This window comes from Thalassophryne amazonica, chromosome 3, assembly GCF_902500255.1.
Source record: "Thalassophryne amazonica chromosome 3, fThaAma1.1, whole genome shotgun sequence".
Taxonomy (NCBI): domain Eukaryota; kingdom Metazoa; phylum Chordata; class Actinopteri; order Batrachoidiformes; family Batrachoididae; genus Thalassophryne; species Thalassophryne amazonica.
The window spans coordinates 147589685-147610796 of NC_047105.1; the positions used below are offsets into that span (position 1 = coordinate 147589685).

The window sequence follows — 21112 nt, forward strand, 5'->3', positions numbered from 1 at the left end:
TCAGTCTCTGTGAGCGCCTTGGCCGGTGTTCGCCTGGCTGCAGGGAGGCGTGGCCTTCCCTCGGTGCTTCTTCTGGCTGCAGGGAGGCGTGGCCATCCCTCGGTGCTGCTGTAGGTCTCTGGCTTCTCTTGCTTCCCCCTTGGCCCGGCGGCTCTGCCAAGACGAGCTTGCCGAGGCCGCAGGGCGCTGGCCACCAACCCTACAGCAGTGGTTTAAATGAAACCAAGTGTCCTTACCGTCTACTTTGACTGCTGTACGTGAGGCAAGATAACTTTAAAAGGACCTTCTCGGCGGGGCCTGTCCCACTTCTTTTTGAACACTTTGACGTAAACCACATCACCAGGCTGGATGCTCTGATTTTCGAGTGGAATCTCTGCTTCTCTGTCTTCTGTAGCACCTTTGACCTGCAAAAGATAGTTTTGTGTATTTGGGTTAACTGTCTCAGATAATTATGCCATTCGTCTTGTAGCTGCTCCAGCGATGGTCCTTCGTAGGGTCCTCTCAGGTATGGAATAGGCATCGGCCGACCTGTAAGAGCTTCAAATGGTGTCAAATGGGTTAGTCGGTTAGTTTGTGAGCGCATTGACAATAAGCACGGCAACGCATCCAGCCAGTTTAGTTTGCCATTGCTGTCTGCTATGATTTTTGCTAGTTTGTTCTTTAAAATGCCATTAGCCCTTCCACCGCCCCATTTGATTGAGGGTGATAAACACCCCAAACTTCTGTTGATTCCCAATTGTTTGAATGTTTCTTGTGTAACCTTGGCTACAAAAGCCCTACCGTTGTCAGATGAGATAGTATCTGGAATGCCAAATCTTGGAAAGACATCTCGGCACAGAATTTGGCTACCGTTTTATGGTCTTGATTTGCAGAGGCTACTGCCTCAATCCATCGGCTGAATCTGCATATCACTACCAAAACATATCTCATTCGTTTAACTCGATTTTCAGCTCCCATGTCTATGAAATCCATCATAGATGTCTGAATGGCCCATCAGGGACCGGAATGTGGGCTAAAGGGCTGTGAATGATTTCCGGACATTGTACTGTGCACATACCTCACACTCATTCAACAAACGGTCCACTGTAGCTGCCATATAGGTGACTACCAGACAGCTTTTAGTTTGTTCATAATTTGGACTCGCGAACAATGATCGGTCCGTGGCCCAAATGATTGCATGTCGTATAAATTGGTGGGTAACACAAAATGTCCATGACTACTGCGCCACAGCTTGTCCGCTGGCCCCTGACTGCGTGTCTCAATAGCGCCTCGTTTAACCCACATTCGTTTTTTCTTCTCCACTGGCCCTACTTTGAGCCACTATCAGTGCGTCAAGTGAAACCAGTGGGGTACAATCTTGGATGGTTAACAGGGGAAACATATTTTCTCCTTGTGCTCCTTTGCGAGCTGCGTCATCTGCTAGGTTGTTACCTTGAGCTATGTTTATTATTCTTTTGATGACCTGCACATTTAATGATGGCTACCTCAGACGTAATTGGAGAGCATGTAACAGTTGGGAAATCGCTTCTCCATGAGTGACAGGGTGCCATCTGCTCTCAGGAATCCCCTTTGTTTCCAAAGTTTGCATGTACATGACATACGCCATAAGCGTAGGCTGAGTCTGTGTAGATATTAACACGTTGATCTTTAGCTATCTGGCAAGCCATAGTTAAGGCTTTGATTTCTGCCAGTTGGGCTGAACAAGGCTGATCAATTCCTTGGGACTCCAGTAATTCAAAGGTCTCGCCATCCGTGTTTAGTTTAACTATCCCCATACCCCATGCAATCCCGCGGCATCCCGAAAGCATGAGCCGTCCACGAACAGGGTTAGATCTGCATCTATGGCGTGATTATACAAATGTTCTCTGGCTCTCAAAATTTCTCTGTCTCTGCCACACAGTTATGTGAGTACCATCTAACGGTGTGGTCAATTTGGTGGCGGGATTCACCGTGTGACAACGTTGTATTGTTATTTCTGGGGCGGACACACAACTTCATATCCAGTGCGTCTAGCTTGTGTTAAGACAAAACGTTGACTGGTTAGCAGGGCATGTAACTGATGCGACGTGTACAACGTTACTGCATGTCCCATGATTATGGATGATGCTTTTTGAAATGCAAGGCAGCTGCTGCTAGACCCTGATAGCATGGTGGCAATCCTGTTTCAATGTTGTCAAGCTTTGTACTATAATAGGCCAATGGTTGTTTTCCTTCATTTGTTTCCTGCATTAGTACAGCACATGCATATCCAGCTTTTTCAGTAACATACAAATGGAAAGGTTTCCCATAATCTGGGTTACCTAACGCGGGAGCAGATTGCATGTCTGTTTTTAGGGCCTCAAAGCTCCCGTTGCGTCATCTGTCCAGACGAGAGACTGCATTGCTTGTTTGCCCCACTGCTCTAATCGTGGGCACGCAAAGGTGCAGTTTTATAGCATAATCACAAATCCACGGCCGACTGTACCCTGCCATCCCAAGAATGAAAGCATCTGTCCCACTGTTTGGGGTTTGGGAGCCTTGATTATAGCCTCCACTTGGCTTGGGTATACATCGCGTGGTCCCACACAACTGTCTTCCCAAGTATTCTACTTGTTGTTTGCAGAACTGCAATTTGTCCTTACTTACTTTATGACCTCCATCTGCCAATGCATGCAATACAATAATGAATCTTTTTCACACTGTTCTTGAGTTCTCTGATGCAATAAGGAGATCATCCATATATTGCCCAATGTACTGGGTATGTCAAGGTGTTGTAAATCTTCAGCCAGGACTTTGTTAAAGATGGCTGGGACAGGTTCAGTCCCTGAGGTAGCCGTGTATACGTTAGCTGTTGTCCCAGAAATGTGAATGCAAACAAATGTTGTGAGTCTGGGTGCACAGGCACACTGAAATAGGCTGCACAGATCGATTACTGTGTACCATTTTGCTCCAGGGATGCTTGATAGTATAGTATGCGGATCAGGTACTATAGGTGCATCCATTTCTATTATTGCATTGATAGGACGCAGATCATGTACCAGCCGATAGTCTTTGGTATTGTTTTTAGGGATAGGGTAGATAGGAGTATTGCATGGGCTTGCAGTTTTTATTAAAACTCCAGCTGCCATCAGTCCCTTAATTACTGGTTTTTATGCCTTCAATAGCCTGAGGTTTTAATGGATACTGCCTTTGGTGAGGCAGTTTTGCTCCCGGTTTTACTTTTATTTTTACTGGTAAGCTGTTTTACTTAGTCCTACATCTGTTTTGCTTTTTGGACCACACCACTGGTGGTATTTGCTCTAACTTTCTCTTGTTGGGCCGATAACACCATCTGTCCCTCTGATCTAGGATTGAGCTCCACTTTTTGAGCTATAGCCTCATCATTTACTTTTAAATTAATTCGTATAAACTGCTGGTCTTTTGACAGATGTCGGCCCAGTCAGGATAGAGAATCCTTTAAACTCTATATTTCATGGTTGTCTTATGGTCCCAGATGAAGCACAGTTTGATTGACAGTGATTGATATTGTTTTTTTCTGTGTGTATCTATAGCTATCTACAGTAATATTTCCAGCTCTGAAGTATGCAGTGGGTGGGTGGGGGTAAGATATCCTGTTACACCGGTACAGTGTGACATGATATCCATTAAAAGTATGTCACACTCTTTAACCAAAGACAGTTTGGACATGCCAACAGAGACCTTTTACCTTTTTGGAAAAGTGGGAAAAATGCAGAAGTAGTGTTTTGCACAAGCACAAAATCAGTCGTGTAATGGACTCGGACACGTACGTCAGCAGATATAAAATAGTCGGTAATGAATTTTGTGCTGTTTTAAAAAATAAGCTTGTTTCCTCAATTTTGAAATTGGGATGGAAATTAAGGTCAAAGGTCAGCAATGGGAAATGGCCCCAACCAACCACGAAACAGAAGTCGGTGAGTCCATAACCTCCGTGTCTGAGGTGGTAAGAAGTCATGGGTCCTCTCTTATTCCAGGACAGCGTGGATCAAAATCACTTTTCAGGGAGAGCCAAAGTCAGTCGCGTCTGGACTCTGGCTGATTGATACCTAATCATGTGTTGGCGATGGGCAGAACATGCCCACATGTGCCAGAAGCATCATCAGCCTTCCTGCTTCGTCCAGCCTCTATTAGCTGACGCCTGTTTGGCTGCTGGCACTTTCTGGTTTACAGAGTCCAAACTGAAATAGCTCAGGAGCCTGTGGGACTGTCTGATGGGGCCCCACATGACAGGAGCCAAAGCCTGGACTCAGGCAGAAGCCCCCCCCACCCCGTCATTTTCTCCTAGCTTGATGAGGCAGCGCAAGCGACACCACTTGAACATCTTCAGGTCCCCAACATGGTTCAACTGAGTGCAGATTGTCATTCTGGGAGCAACAGGATCCACTGTTCTGCCAAATACAATAACATCAGGGTGAAAATGTTTGGTTGGTGGAGGTAAAGTTTTCACCTGGTTGTTGTTTGTTTGTTAACAGCCTGTAACCCACATTTTTTGTTATGACATTTTTACAGCCAATTCATATCCCAATAGGCAACAACTGATGCAATTTTCAAGGTCAAAGGGTGAGGGAGAAGTCAGGAAAAATCTTGGAAAATGGCAAAAAAAAAAAAAAAAAAAAAACTCCCACTCCTTTAACATTGAGCAAAACTAAAAATTCAAAAGTTCATAATTGTCAGAAAAGATTGCATCTCTTTCATACCCGAGAGCGTTATGTAGGATGGTATCCTTTATCGACTGGCGAGGTTTGATCCGCATCTGATCTGTGCTGTGGATTTCGTGAACATTTGATTTTAACACTGAAAAAGCCTTTTGATCTATATTTTTGTTATGAAAAGTCACTTCTATCAGGACTTTGACCTTGAAATTTTTTTCCAAGGTAATAATTTGTAAAATTGGAAACTATTGACTTTGTGTGTGTGTGTGTGTGTGTGTGTGTGTGTGTGTGTGTGTGTGTGTGTGTGTGTGTGTGTGTGTGTGTGTGTGTGTGTGTGTGTGTGTGTGTGTGTGTGTGTGTACAGCAATGGTACACCAGCACGATGAACCTTCTGGGGACCTGGCTGACTGACCGCATGGACCTACAGCTTCACGTCTATCAGCTGAAGATCCTGATCCGGATTGTTAAGGTGAGTCCAGCAACATTTTCTGTCGTCTTTTCTTCACACTGCGCGTGTTTTTGAACGATTCATGCATCTGATCAAAAGTTGTTGTTTGGTTTTGAATATGGCTGAACTTTTATTTGGAACCTCCTCAATGTTGCATCAGCGTATGTCTGGAAAAATTCTCCTGATATTAACCAAGGTCCAGCTGGATACAGCAGGTTTTAGGTTTTTTATAACACGTGTCACTGATGTGCACATATGAAGGGCTGCTTTCTTTGAGCCACTCCCACTCAGTCACTCCTGACCCAGCCTGACACACCCACATGGTCTGTTACATCACTTCCTGCCTCTCCTCCTTTGCTGAGAGGACAACCAGCAGCTCCTACTCCATTCTTAGGGCCCTGTTGTGTGGGCCGCCAGAAGAGGAGGTACCGCTGGCCCACCACCAGAGGGCGCCCTGCCTGAAGTGCGGGCTTCAGGCACGAGAGGGCGCTGCCGCCTCCAGGGACAAGCTGTGGTGACAGCTGTCACCCATCAACCATGACAGCTGTCACTGATCATCTACTCCACATCTGGAATAAAAGCAGGAAGACACCTCCACCACATTGCCGAGATATCATCTTCATCAAGAGGTAATATCCTCAGCCTTTGTGGTATTTTCTAAATCTATCTATTGTGAGTGTTTGCAGGAGTACCGGTCCGTAGTTTGTGGAGGCTGTGCAGGACGGCACTCTTTTTCTTCTGAGGGATTGCTGCAACACATATTGAGTGAGAGGTGGAGGTGGAATTCCCACCAGGATTGTTACTGGGTGTACACACACCCACACTTGACTGTCTTTGTTTTCTGCCAGCAGTACCAGATCCGACACGCCGTGAAGGTGGCCACCTGGGGACTTCGGGACTTGGCAGCTCCAGTATCCCTCGGGTTCGGTGGCGATGGAAATCGTGTGGTTCCGGTTCGTCTCTAGACCGGCGTCTCCTGTCGTCGAGCCTGCCCACACGACACCTTTATTAATTGACTTGTGTACATTCTGTAATCTGCTGTGTTTGGTTGTGACATTCACAACAGTAAAGTGTTCTAATTTAACTCCTTCCATTGTCCGTTCATTTGCGCCCCCTGTTGTGGGTCCGTGTCACTACACTTTCCCAACAGGATCTCGGCCAGCGTCATGGACTCCGAGGGGCGTCACCCTGTTGAACGACCAATGGGAGAGCGGGGAGCGCAGGCGTCTGCAGGAGGCGTGATTGGTGAGCTACAGCACATTCTCACCGCCTTTACGGCTCGGATGGATCAAATATCCGAGCAAAACATCCTCCTGAACCGCAGGGTGGAGGCTCTGTCCGCGCAAGTGGCGGCGAGCGCTCAGGGCGCTGCTGCAGCTCCTCCTCCTGCCAACCCTGTGCAGGATATGAATGTTCCAGTGGTGGTTCAACAACCCCTCCCACCATCCCCTGAAGCATACATAAGCCCTCCAGAGCCGTACGGAGGTTGTGTGGAGACTGTGCGGACTTTCTCATGCAGTGTTCGCTCGTCTTCGCACAACGTCCCGTCATGTACGCATCAGACGCTAGCAAAATAGCTTATGTGATTACTCTGCTTCGGGAGAGGCACGCGCTTGGGCTACGGCGCTTTGGGAGCAAAATTCACGGCTCCTTCACACGTACACTGGGTTTGTGAGGGAGTTCAGAACAGTGTTTGATCACCCTAATAGGGGAGAGGCCGCTTCAACTGTGCTGCTGTCGATGAGACAGGGACGCCGGAGCGCAGCCTCTTATGCAGTCGACTTCCGCATCGCGGCTGCGAGGTCCAGCTGGAATAACGCTGCGCTCCGTGCCGCTTTCGTAAACGGACTGTCGTCGGTCCTGAAGGAGCACCTGGTGGCCAAGGATGAACCGCGGGAATTAGATGGGCTTATCGATCTTGTTATACGGTTAGACAATCGGTTGGAGGAACGCCGTCGGGAACGAGACGAAGGGCGTGGCCGGGCGCGCGCCGTCCCTCTTCCTTCCGGGTCCGAGAAAGGTCCGCCCTTCCCACGCTCCCTGGCCTCTACGTCCCGTGGGGTGACAGCTCCCCCTGCTGACGAAGCTATGGACACGAGCAGGGCCACATTCAGACCACCGAATAGACAGAGGAGGCTTCCCCGCGGGGCGTGTTTTGTTTGTGTCTCAATGGAGCATCAATTGAGCAATTGCCCCGAACGGTTAAACACCAACGCCCGCCCCTAGAAACTGGGCTTAGGGTGGGCCAAGAAATTCATGTGGGACACACACACATTTCCACACGCCCAGTTACAATCCTTAGTGGGGATTTAACCCTTCAGGCCCCAGCACTGGTAGACACAGGGTCAGAAGGGAATCTGCTAGACAGCAGATGGGCCAGGGAGGTAGGGCTCCCTCTGGTGGCGCTTCCTTCACCATTGCAGGTGCGAGCACTAGATGGCACCCTACTCCCTTTAATCACACACAGGACACTACCAGTAACTCTGGTAGTGTCAGGGAATCATAGGGAGGAGATTGAGTTTTTTGTGACTCCTTCTACCTCCCGTGTGATTCTGGGGTTCCCCTGGATGCTAAAACCAATCCCCGGATTGATTGGCCGTCCGGGGTGGTGGTACAGTGGAGCGAGACCTGCCATCGGGTGTGTTTGGGATCCTCGGTTCCTCCCGGTTCCCAGGCTAAGGAGCAGGTCAAAGTTCCCCCCAATCTGTCGGCGGTGCCGGTTGAGTACCACGATCTTGCTGACGTTTTTAGCAAGGATCGGGCACCCACCCTTCCCCCGCACCGTCCGTACGATTGTGCCATCGATTTGTTGCCAGGCGTGGAGTTCCCGTCCAGCAGGCTGTACAACCTCTCCCGACCTGAGCGCGAATCGATGGAGACCTACATCCGGGACTCCTTAGCTGCCGGGCTGATCCGTAACTCCACCTCTCCGATGGGAGCAGGTTTCTTTTTTGTGTGCAAAAAGATGGCGGTCTTCGTCCATGCATTGATTACCGGGGGCTGAACGAGATCACGGTTCGCAACCGATACCCATTGCCTTTGTTGGATTCGTGTTCACCCCCCTGCATGGAGCCAAAATCTTCACAAAGTTGGATCTTAGGAACGCATACCACCTAGTTCGGATCCGGAAGGGAGACGAATGGAAGACGGCATTCAACACCCTGTTAGGTCATTTTGAGTACCTGCTCATGCCGTTCGGCCTCACTAACGCCCCCGCGACGTTCCAAGCTTTGGTTAATGACGTCTTGCGGGACTTCCTGCACCGATTCGTCTTCGTATATCTGGACGATATACTCATCCGGCAGCGCTTCTGGTGGGCGTTCCTGGAGACTGATGTCCGGGCTTACATCCAGGCCTGTACCACCTGTGCCAGGGGCGAGGCGGACCACCAGAAGGCACAGGGACTCCTACAGCCACTTCCTGTGCCTCATCGCCCCTGGTCCCACATCGGTCTGGATTTTGTCACGGGCTTCCTGCCGTCCCGGGGACACACCACCATTCTCACGATAGTGGACCGATTCTCCAAGGCAGCCCACTTCGTGGCCCTCCCGAAGCTCCCGTCGGCCCAGGAGACGGCGGATCTCCTGGTCCACCATGTCGTCCGGCTGCATGGGATACCTACAGACATCGTTTCAGATCGCGGTCCCCAGTTCTCCTCGCAGGTATGGAGAAGTTTCTGCTGGGAACTGGGGGCCACCGTAAGACTCTCGTCTGGGTATCACCCTCAGACTAACGGACAGGCCGAACGGGCCAACCAAGAGTTGGAGCAAGCCCTTCGGTGTACTACCTCCGCACACCCGACGGCTTGGAGTGAACATCTGGCCTGGATCGAGTACGCTCATAACAGCCAAGTGTCCTCTGCCACCGGCCTCTCCCCGTTTGAGGTGTGTCTGGGGTACCAACCCCCTTTGTTTCCTTTGGTGGAGGGAGAGGTCGGTGTGCCCTCGGTCCAGGCCCACCTGCGGAGATGCCGTCGGGTGAGGCGCACCGCCCGTTCGGCCTTGTTGAGGGCCCGGACGAGGGCAAAAGCCCATGCAGACCGTCGACGGTCCCCGGCCCCTGCATACCAGCCCGGGCAGGAGGTATGGCTTTCCACCAAGGACATTCCACTCCAGGTCGAGTCACCCAAGTTGAAAGACCGATTCATTGGACCATTCACCATCCTTAAGGTCCTCAGTCCTACCGCAGTGAGGCTCCAACTCCCGGCCTCACTGCGGATCCATCCGGTCTTCCATGTCTCCAGGATTAAACCGCATCACACCTCACCCCTCTGTGCACCCGGTCCGGCGCCGCCTCCTGCCCGTATTATCGACGGGGAGCCGGCTTGGACAGTACGCCGGCTCTTGGACGTCCGTCGAATGGGCCGGGGCTTTCAGTATTTGGTGGACTGGGAAGGGTATGGACCCGAAGAACGCTCCTGGGTGAAGAGGAGCTTCATCCTGGACCCGGCCCTCCTGGCCGATTTCTACCGTCGCCACCCAAACAAGCCTGGTCGGGCGCCAGGAGGCGCCCGTTGAGGGGGGGTCCTGTTGTGTGGGCCGCCAGAAGAGGAGGTACTGCTGGCCCACCACCAGAGGGCGCCCTGCCTGAAGTGCGGGCTTCAGGCATGAGAGGGCGCTGCCGCCTCCAGGGACAAGCCGTGGTGACAGCTGTCACCCATCAACCATGACAGCTGTCACTGATCATCTACTCCACATCTGGAATAAAAGCAGGAAGACACCTCCACCACATTGCCGAGATATCATCTTCATCAAGAGGTAATATCCTCAGCCTTTGTGGTATTTTCTAAATGTATCTATTGTGAGTGTTTGTAGGAGTACCGGTCCGTAGTTTGTGGAGGCTGTGCAGGACGGCACTCTTTTTCTTCTGAGGGATCGCTGCAACACATATTGAGTGAGAGGTGGAGGTGGAATTCCCACCAGGATTGTTACTGGGTGTACACAAACCCACACTTGACTGTCTTTGTTTTCTGCCAGCAGTACCAGATCCGACACGCCGAGACGGTGGCCACCTGGGGACTTCGGGACTTGGCGGCTCCAGTATCCCTCGGGTTCGGTGGCGGATGAAATCGTGTGGTTCCGGTTCGTCTCCAGACGGCGTCTCCTATCGTCGAGCCTGCCCACACGACACCTTTATTAATTGACTTGTGTACATTCTGTAATCTGCTGTGTTTGGTTGTGACATTCACAACAGTAAAGTGTTCTAATTTAACTCCTTCCATTGTCCGTTCATTTACGCCCCCTGTTGTGGGTCCGTGTCACTACACTTTCCCAACAGGCCCCTTCACACATAGTACAAATGTGGTCGAATTGTGCATGAAGTGCGCATGAAGCTGGAATCATATGCAATACGTGTAAAATCGTAGCTGCCTCTAACACCTCGTGCACCTGTTGCTACACCTATTTGCACACACCAGTGGCCGAAGGACAGAGAGTGCGCTGTGAGAGCCCATTGAACCCTCTCACGGCAGGTGTCAGCCAAATTCCAGGTGACACGTACGTATATCTAACACCGCTTGCATGGCATTTAGAAAATATGTGGCCATTCACACGGTCAGCACAAAAACAGTCAGCAGACGATCACTGTCGAGCTGGATGTGAAATTTGTCTAAGTGCCCTCACGAGTGTGGCTCGTGAGGGCACTTGGACAAATTTCACATTTCACATGTGATGCATGTGACACGTGATGCATGTGTATCGCACGTGTGCGCGTGTGTCGTACCTCCCCACACTTGCATAAATTCTGATATATATATATATATATATATATATATATATTATATATATATATGCTGCACAGACATGATCACATGGGGGGCCAGACAGGCCTGTCAGAGAGCACACAGCACAGGGAGGCACCTGTCAGCTGCTGACCACAGACTCACTGACAGTTCACATAACACAGACACAGTGACACATTGGTGTGTGCGCTGAACTGACAGGGGGTGTGGCCGCTGACAGGAGCAGCTGTAGAGATCTGTGGTTCTGGACGTCCCAGCTGGAGAACACATACCGTGTTTGGATGGACATGAACTAACAACTGTCCACTGTGACATGTGTGTGTCTGTTTGCTGTTCTCATGTGGACCTATATAAAAAATATATCACTATTGCGACGGGCTGGAGAAAGGAACCATCAGTTCATAAGGACACGCAGCTGGCGATCTCAATGTTATGTCTGTCTGACAGGACATGTGCGTGGACCTGGCCCAACACGGGTGTCCTGTGAGTGGCATGATGCAGGACCATATGACAAGCCAACAGGGTGAAAAATACGCCACTTTGAGTCACGTATCACCAGAAATACATCATAACAAATGCCGTTTGGTCAGTTGTCACTGCGCTTTTTTCTCTTTTTAAAAAAATAAGTTTATCTGCTTGTTGATTTAGTCATTTCACACTCCTGTTATAAGACAGTGATTGTAGCGCAGTGCTAAATTTTGGTCTGGTGATCAGAGCTTACAGGTTCGAATCCAGTGAGTGCCATTCATTTTTATTTAACCAGGGTTATTTAACCATGGGTTTTGTATTGTGTCCCCTTTTATGTATTATTTATATCAACCCAGTGACATTCACTAATTATACAGTTGGTTTTTATTTTATTTTCTCCATATCAGCAGCATGATGTGGTGCACTGTGTTCCTGCTCGCATGACACTGTCGCAGCAGGATCGTACACGCCTGCCCATCGCCTGGATGTTTTCATGGTTCGCTCATACGAGCTGTTCTGCCGCGATCACCCTGATTTGTACTTATTTTACTATTCGTACTATGTGTGAAATGGCCCTTAATGCTAGAGTTTGTAGTCCTGAAGAGCTAGCAAGAGAGCTAGGAAGATTTGAAAGTAGCACCTCCTCTAGGTCCACCCCCTACCCTGTCAGTGCTCCGTCCAAGCCACATCCCCACAACTTGAATGCGCATCTGACTGTGGGGACTCAGCGGGGCAGAGGAGAGCCAACTTAGCCATTTCAGCATTGACCAAACTACCTCATGTCTTGTTCACTTGTAAAGGCCCCCTGACACGAGCATGTCTTTGACTCGCGCACTAGCATGACCTGTGTCGTGCCGGAGAGTAAACTCATCTTTAACTGGTGCAGACTGAACATGAGAGGGGCGCCAGTGCGTGCTATTGCACACAGAGAATTTTGAATTGTTTCAAAAATCTTTCACATAAATGTCGTGCTATGTGGCGCAATCTAATCACCAACACGATGTACAGTTTGTCAAGTGCAGTAAAGAAGAAGTGAACAGAGCGTCACACACAGTCAGCGGATTGCATCAGAGCGCAGCTCATCTGAAGGATTATACGAAAAAGTTAAATCTCTCATAAACATACTTTAACGGCTGCACACAAGAAGGAAAGAACACACAACTGTTTTACTAAGCCATGACAATGTAACATGACAAATAATTACCTTTGTAGATGACTCAAAATGCTTTTTGCAGCTTGTTAGGCGTGCGTGCGCGAACGTCTGAAGCTGGAGCGGCCCTGTGTGATTCAGGAAGTGATTACAGCCATTTTCAATGGCCAATTTGTAGAGAAAAAGATTAATCCGACACAAATAATTATTTTGTGTACATAGCGTCCAGCGCAGAGCGTGTGGCAGCCGGTAGAACAAAGAACAGCATCCAGCTGGGATCACAGTGGGTGGGATCATCATGACGACGTGCATGCTACTGCATGAATCAAAGACATGCTCGTGTCGGGGCCTTTCACACCGGGTCTGCTTTGAGTTGCTTCATGCGGCATCATGACGATGCAGGAATGTCTGCATCAGGTGCGTGCAGCAGGGGGGGCAGAGAGGAGGTGAGGACGCAGAGGAAGATCTTCAGGCAGTCTGGCTGCAGACTGTGCACTCTGATTTCTCTTCTAGTTTATATTTGTTCTTGTGCAGGGCTGCAGGGCTGTGCTTTGATTTCTGTTATAGTTTATCTTTCTTCCTTTGACGGTGCACAAATGCACCGTCCATGAGTAAATGTGGAGATGTCTAGAGTTATACTTGATGTGGACATGTCCTGTCTTTGACAGTCAGTCTGTGAGCAGTGTGTCCTTTTTTGTCCTTTATTTAACACAATTATGAGAAAATTTGAGGGGAGAGTGAGGAACTGCCTACAGCCAGCCATTTTTTTTTCTTTTAATTGTTCACATGTGCGTGTGCAAATGAATCGTCCATGGTGGGCTGGAGATGTCTATCAGGGTGAGCCATTAAATGTAACGGTGGAAGTCTTAGTTTCGGCTGTATTCCCTCTGCCATTGTACTGAAGTCAACTTCTTCGGTGAAATGAGATGAGTGTGCACGCACGTAGGAGGGAGGGACACAGATGGGGGTGAGCCTGGTGATACAAGCAGGAAGAACTAGACATGAAGGCATGTGATTGGTTTTTTTGAGAGCGCATCGCTGGGCTTACGTACGAGGTCTGTCAATAAAGCAACGGTCCTTTTATTTTTTTCAAAAACTATATGGATTTCATTCATATGTTTTTACGTCAGACATGCTTGAACCCTCGTGCGCATGCGTGAGTTTTTCCACGCCTGTCGGTGACGTCATTCGCCTGTGAGCACTCCTTGTGGGAGGAGTCGTCCAGCCCCTCGTCGGAATTCCTTGTCTGAGAAGTTGCTGAGAGACTGGCGCGTTGTTGATCAAAATTTTTTCTAAACCTGTGAGACACATCGAAGTGGACACGGTTAGAAAAATTAAGCTGGTTTTCAGTGAAAATTTTAACGGCTGATGAGAGATTTTGAGGTGATTCTGTCGCTTTAAGGACTTTTCACGGTGCGAGACGTCGCTCAGCGCTCTCAGGCGGCGTCATCAGCCTGTTCAAGCTGAAAACCTCCACATTTCAGGCTCTATTGATCCAGGACGTCGTGAGAGAACAGAGAAGTTTCAGAAGAAGTCGGTTTCAGCATTTTATCCGGATATTCCACTGTTAAAGGAGATTTTTTTAATGAAAGACGTGCGGACGGGTCCGCGCGTCGGGACGCAGCCGACGCGGTGCGGCGGCACAGGAAAAACACCTCCGTGTTGATAACCATTTGTAAAATCCAGGCGGCTTTTGATGGCTTTCAGTGGAGTGAGTATATGAGAAATTGTTTAACAGGCAGGACATGTTCCAACTTGTCCTTAAGGCTTCCAACAGAGGTGTTTTTCCTGTGGCGGAGCGTCGCGTCGGCTGCGAGCCGACGCGCGGACCCGTCCGCACGTCTTTCATTAAAAAAATCTCCTTTAACAGTGGAATATCCGGATAAAATGCTGCAAACCGACTTCTTCTGAAACTTCTCTGTTCTCTCACGACGTCCTGGATCAACAGAGCCTGAAATGTGGAGGTTTTCAGCTTGAACAGGCTGATGACGCGCCTGAGAGCGCTGAGGCGACGTCTCGCACCGTGAAAAGTCCTTAAAGCGACAGAATCACCTCAAAATCTCTCATCAGCCGTTAAAATTTTCACTGAAAACCAGCTTAATTTTCGAACCGTGTCCACTTCGATGTGTCTCACAGGTTTAGAAAAAATTTTGATCAAACAACGCGCCAGTCTCTCAGCAACTTCTCAGACAAGGAATTCCGACGAGGGGCTGACGACTCCTCCCACAAGGAGTGCTCACAGGCGAATGACGTCACCGACAGGCGTGGAAAAACTCACGCATGCGCACGAGGGTTCAAGCATGTCTGACGTAAAAACATATGAATGAAATCCATATAGTTTTTGAAAAAAATAAAAAGGACCGTTACTTTATTGACAGCCCTCGTATAACTAGTCTGAGTGTTATCGATCCTACAGCTGCTACAGGCGGCTGATTTTTTTTTCATTCCTTTTTCTGAATACATAATGTATTGACGACTGTTAGGATAGATGGACCATTTCACCCAATATAACAAAGTGTTTCTGAAACAGAGTTACCTACCTGAGCTTTAAAGGAACAACGCACCCGGCCACTTCTAGGAACAATGATAAAAACTGTATCAACTGTATCAGTCATCAACCACATCAATCATCAGCTGTACCAATCATCAACTGTATCAGTCATCAACCATCAACTGTACCAATCATTAACTGTATCAGTCATCAACCACATAAATCATCATTGTATCATTCATTGAGTGTCAGTCATCAACTGTATCAGTCATCAACCACATTGTATCATTCATTGAGTGTCAATCATCAACTGTATCAGTCATCAACCATCAACTGTACCAGTCATCAACCACATCAATCATCAATTGTATCATTCATTGAGTGTCAATCATCAACTGTATCAGTCATCAACCATCAACTGTACCAATCATCAACTGTATCAGTCATCAACCACATCAATCATCAATTATATCATTCATTGAGTGTCAATCATCAACTGTATCAGTCATCAACCATCAACTGTACCAGTCATCAACTGTATCAGTCATCAACCACATCAATCATCAATTGTATCATTCATTGAGTGTCAATCATCAACTGTATCAGTCATCAACCATCAACTGTACCAATCATCAACTGTATCATTCATCAACCACATCAATCATCAATTGTATCATTCATTGAGTGTCAGTCATCAACTGTATCAGTCATCAACCACATTGTATCATTCATTGAGTGTCAATCATCAACTGTATCAGTCATCAACCATCAACTGTACCAGTCATCAACTGTATCAGTCATCAACCACATCAATCATCAGTTGTATCATTCATTGAGTGTCAATCATCAACTGTATCAGTCATCAACCATCAACTGTACCAGTCATCAACTGTATCAGTCATCAACCACATCAATCATCAATTGTATCATTCATTGAGTGTCAATCATCAACTGTATCAGTCATCAACCATCAACTGTACCAATCATCACTGTATCAGTCATCAACCACATCAATCATCAATTGTATCATTCATTGAGTGTCAGTCATCAACTGTATCAGTCATCAACCACATTGTATCATTCATTGAGTGTCAATCATCAACTGTATCAGTCATCAACCATCAACTGTACCAGTCATCAACCACATCAATCATCAGTTGTATCATTCATTGAGTGTCAATCATCAACTGTATCAGTCATCAACCATCAACTGTACCAGTCATCAACTGTATCAGTCATCAACCACATCAATCATCAATTGTATCATTCATTGAGTGTCAATCATCAACTGTATCAGTCATCAACCATCAACTGTACCAATCATCAACTGTATCAGTCATCACCACATCAATCATCAATTGTATCATTCATTGAGTGTCAATCATCAACTGTATCAGTCATCAACCATCAACTGTACCAATCATCAACTGTAATCAGTCATCAATTGTATCATTCACCAACTGTCAATCATCAACTGTATCAATCATCAATTGTATCATTCACCGACTGTCAGTCATCAACTGTATCAATCATCAATTGTATCATTCACCGACTGTCAGTCATCAACTGTATCAATCATCAATTGCAACAATCATCAACTCTATCAATCATCAACCGTATCAGTCATCAACTGTCTCAGTCATCAACCACATTAATCATCAACTGTATCAGTCATCAACCGAATCAAGTCATCAACTGTATCAATGTGAATGTCCCAGTGTGTACTGTATGTGTGTATGTCCCAGGAGTGTGTGAATGTCCCAGTGTGTGTGTGTGTTGGTTCTATTTCTGTGCTTGTGAGTCTGTGAATCGCATTCTGATGTGTTTGTTTGTGTCCTTTTGTCTTTTAGAAGAAGTACAGAGACTTCCGTCTCCAGGCGGTGTTGGACTCCACATTAAACAGTAAGATGTACGAAACAGTGAAAAACCGTCTGACACTGGAAGAAGCTACCGCCTCAGTGAGGGATGGCGGGATGCAGGGAGTCTCCATGACGGACAGTGAGGCAGGAGGACGATGGGAACTAGAGGAGGAGCTCTGCATAGGACGGTCCACTAACCCTTTGGCCAGATGTCTCCTTTCCTCCATCCTTCACTTTTTAGTTTCACATTTCTGTCATGATTTAGAAAATGTGAAGTCTTTCTGGAACCAAATGTTTGTGTTGGTGGACGCTTAAACAAAGCAGGCTAGCAGCTCGTGTTTCCTTCAGGAATTGTGGGTAATCATTTCATATGACCTCAGTAAACGCTCGTCACCTCTGAGCACGTTAAATCAAGGTGATTGTTTTAATTTACCGCCATGGTCATCTGACAGCTCGATAAAATATCAACACACAGGGAGACGCTTGATATTTAAACAAACCGCGGGAAGTCCAAGTCAAACATGCTATGCTAGGCTAACAGTGAACAGCACGCAACATAAACAGTAAACGTGGCATCAGACGCTGACTCTGAACGTAACTGGCCTTCAGCACGGGATGACAGCGGGGTACCTTCAGTGGGTGCAAAGAGTTTTTTTTATTGTAACATTTGCATCCCTGTGAAAATGCAGTACATGCAGTACACAGTACCACATGTGATTTTATGAAGTACTTCGGTCAGATTTCCTTGCATGAATAAGGATGCCTCCTCGTGGATGTCTGGCACAACTGAGAGGAAGAATACTTCACACTCAGTCTTATTGTCAAAATTCATAAAGTTACATAAATAATGTGTCCAGAAGTGGAACCCACCAGAACCAGAACCGGAACCGACCAGAACCGGAACCACCCAGGCAGTGAACAATACGACATTTGCAGTTAAAGAGTTTTATTTCAGTGTCAGATACAAAGACAGTTCAGTTTTTAGACACATTACTATATATTATGTGGATTATAAGTTATAAATGTTTTTGTTTTGTTTTTTTTACTAGTTTGGGAGGTTCTGTGACTCAGACACTGAAAAATCATGTTTATTATTAATTTAAACATCCTTGTGTTAAGTAGCAGCACAGGCTGTGGTGTGCCCATGTGCTGCACTGAGTGTCCTCTGTTAAACTCATCCCAGGGACACGATCTGTTGAAAAGTGACTTCAGGTTCACGAGCAAAAGTCCTGTTTTAACAGGAAATATTCAGCAAGGAACAGGTTGAAGGTGGTGAATAAACCTGATTGTCAAACAGGAAACAGGTCACACACGGAGAAGAACACACAAGGACTAATGAATGTGAGAGATAAGGAAAAGCTTAAACACTCTGGCAGAGAAAATGTATCTGTTTCAAAGACAGCACAAAGCTATCCAGTTACCACATAACGAGGGTGCGAGGACGCTGACAATGTAAACACGAGTACGTGGGGGGGCATGACCACAGGATAAAAAAAAACAACACAAAAGCTCTAAACTAGAATAATCACACGCGACTCTCAGGATGGTGCTTATGTCCCCACAGAGGAAACCAGGACAAGGATATGTCAGCACGCCCCCTCCACCCCCTACCGGGGCGTGCTGGGAACATTTTCAGCCCGGGAGTTTAATATCCAACCGGCCCCAAAAAACCGCCAGCGCACAGCAATAATAAGAGTCTGCTGTGGCATTTAAATCCAGCATTTATGTGCTGAGTGACTGTGAAAATTGGGTGGCTTATAATAGAAAGTAAAAGCTAGTTAGTTAAAACAAGAACGGTATTGTTAACTCACCATTTTTGGCCCTTTTTCACGCCGATGTTTCACTCCTGCGAGAATTTTTTGGATTGCGCCGAATTTCAGCTTAATCGTGCGTCCTGCATCGTGTGTCTACATGGAGTAACGAGCTGTGTGTAACATCGGCCGTCGTGACTCGTGAGGGTTCCGCGCTGTTGAAGCAGCACTACAAGCGTCTACGTGCTGATTACATCGCGCACTGTGCGTGTGCAAACACCAGAGAGAGCAAACATGATCTCATGTAGTCTTGTGTTTTTTTTTGTTTTTTTTAATTGCGTTCCCTCGCAATAACCTAATATCATATTAAAGTTCATGCCTATCAGCGCGCACAGTGAGTGGAATCAGGTGGGGAGACTGAATGTACAACCCCTGGCAAAAATTATGGAATCACCGGCCTTGGAGGATGTTCAATCAATTGTTTAATTTTGTAGAAAAAAAGCAGATCACAGACATGACACAAAACTAAAGTCATTTCAAATGGCAACTTTCTGGCTTTAAGAAACACTATAAGAAATCAAGAAAAAAAAGATTGTGGCAGTCAGTAACGGTTACTTTTTTAGACCAAGCAGAGGAAAAAAATATGGAATCACTCAATTCTGAGGAAAAAATTATGGAATCACCCTGTAAATTTTCATCCCAAAACTAACGCCTGCATCATATCAGATCTGCTCGTTAGTCTGCATCTAAAAAGGAGTGAACACACCTTGGAGAGCTGTTGCACCAAGTGGACTGACATGAATCATGGCTCCAACATGAGAGATGTCAATTGAAACAAAGGAGCGGATTATCAAACTCTTAAAAGAGGGTAAATCATCACGCAATGTTGCAAAAGATGTTGGTTGTTCACAGTCAGCTGTGTCTAAACTCTGGACCAAATACAAACAACATGGGAAGGTTGTTAAAGGCAAACATACTGGTAGACCAAGGAAGACATCAAAGCGTCAAGACAGAAAACTTAAAGCAATATGTCTCAAAAATCGAAAAATGTACAACAAAACAAATGAGGAACGAATGGGAGGAAACTGGAGTCAACGTCTGTGACCGAACTGTAAGAAACCGCCTAAAGGAAATGGGATTTACATACAGAAAAGCTAAACGAAAGGCATCATTAACACCTAAACAGAAAAAAAACAAGGTTACAATGGGCTAAGGAAAAGCAATTGTGGACTGTGGATGACTGGATGAAAGTCATATTCAGTGATGAATCTCGAATCTGCATTGGGCAAGGTGATGATGCTAGAACTTTTGTTTGGTGCCTTTCCAATGAGATTTATAAAGATTACTTCCTGAAGAGAACATGTAAATTTCCACAGTCATTGATGATATGGGGCTGCATGTCAGGTAAAGGCACTGGGGAGATGGCTGTCATTACATCATCAATAAATGCACAAGTTTATGTTGATATTTGGACAATTGAAAGGATGTTTGGGGATGATGAAATCATTTTTCAAGATGATAATGCATCTTGCCATAGAGAAAAAACTGCAAAAACATTCCTTGCAAAAAAGACACATAGGGTCAATGTCATGGCATAGGGTCAATGTCAATGAGCAGATCTGATTTGATGCAGGTGTTAATTTGGGGGATGAAAATTTACAGGGTGATTCCATAATTGTTTCCTCAGAATTGAGTGATTCCATATTTTTTTCCTCTGCTTGGTCTAAAAAAGTAACGGTTACTGACTGCCACAATCTTTTTTTCTTGATTTCTTATAGTGTTTCTTAAAGCCAGAAAGTTGCCATTTGAAATGACTTTAGTTTTGTGTCATGTCTGTGATCTGCTTTTTTTCTACAAAATTAAACAACTGAATGAACATCCTCTGAGGCCAGTGATTCCATAATTTTTGCCAGGGGTTGTATATGCACGCGCGCGCACACACACACACAGCAGACAACAACAGGATTCACGACAGATGAGGGAATAAGTTGCTACACCTTGCGCAGCTGTATGACTCCGTATGAAATATAGTTTATTTATACAGCAGTGTAAGTAGCAACACCTGTTATGAATGTTTATGTTTTCTTTTTTGTCCTCTCATGAATCACGTTGCTGTCTGCTGTGTATGCGCGAGCGCGCATATGCGCTCAGTCTCCACCCACCTGATTTCACTCACTGTGCGCGCTGATAGGCATGAAATAAATTTTTTTTATAAAAAGAAACGCGACCCCGACGTGTGGTTTTTGAAGGTATAATGTGAGCAGTCAGATGGCATCAGAGCATTGGGCCGTACAGTGTGAAAACATGAATCGTGCGCTCTGAACTTTTAAACCCTGCGGTTTTGTCGCACAGTTTGAGCTGGAGCCGAGTACAACGATTGAAAATATCGTACAGTGTCTGCCCAGCCAAGTCAGTGTCTTTTTCTTTTTCTTAATCTAGCTTTTTCAGGTCCACCTGGCTTTTTTTTCTGTCCATCTTTTCCTTCACGTTCACTCCTCCTGTACTTGCTAGTAGCGCAAGTCCCATCTGGGCGCACAGGGCCTGGTTGGACTGAAC

General features: G+C 46.7%; 1 protein-coding gene across 1 annotated transcript; it reads left to right on the forward strand.

Moving 5' to 3' along the window:
* Nucleotides 1–4983: 4983 nt before the first annotated feature.
* On the forward strand, nt 4984–17120 carry LOC117507856 (calcium-dependent secretion activator 1-like; the record flags this gene model as incomplete). The annotated part of the gene is made up of 2 exons (XM_034167640.1): nt 4984–5118; nt 16797–17120. Coding segments are annotated over 2 exons (459 nt in total), but the record flags the coding sequence as incomplete, so codon positions are not given.
* Nucleotides 17121–21112: the final 3992 nt, after the last annotated feature.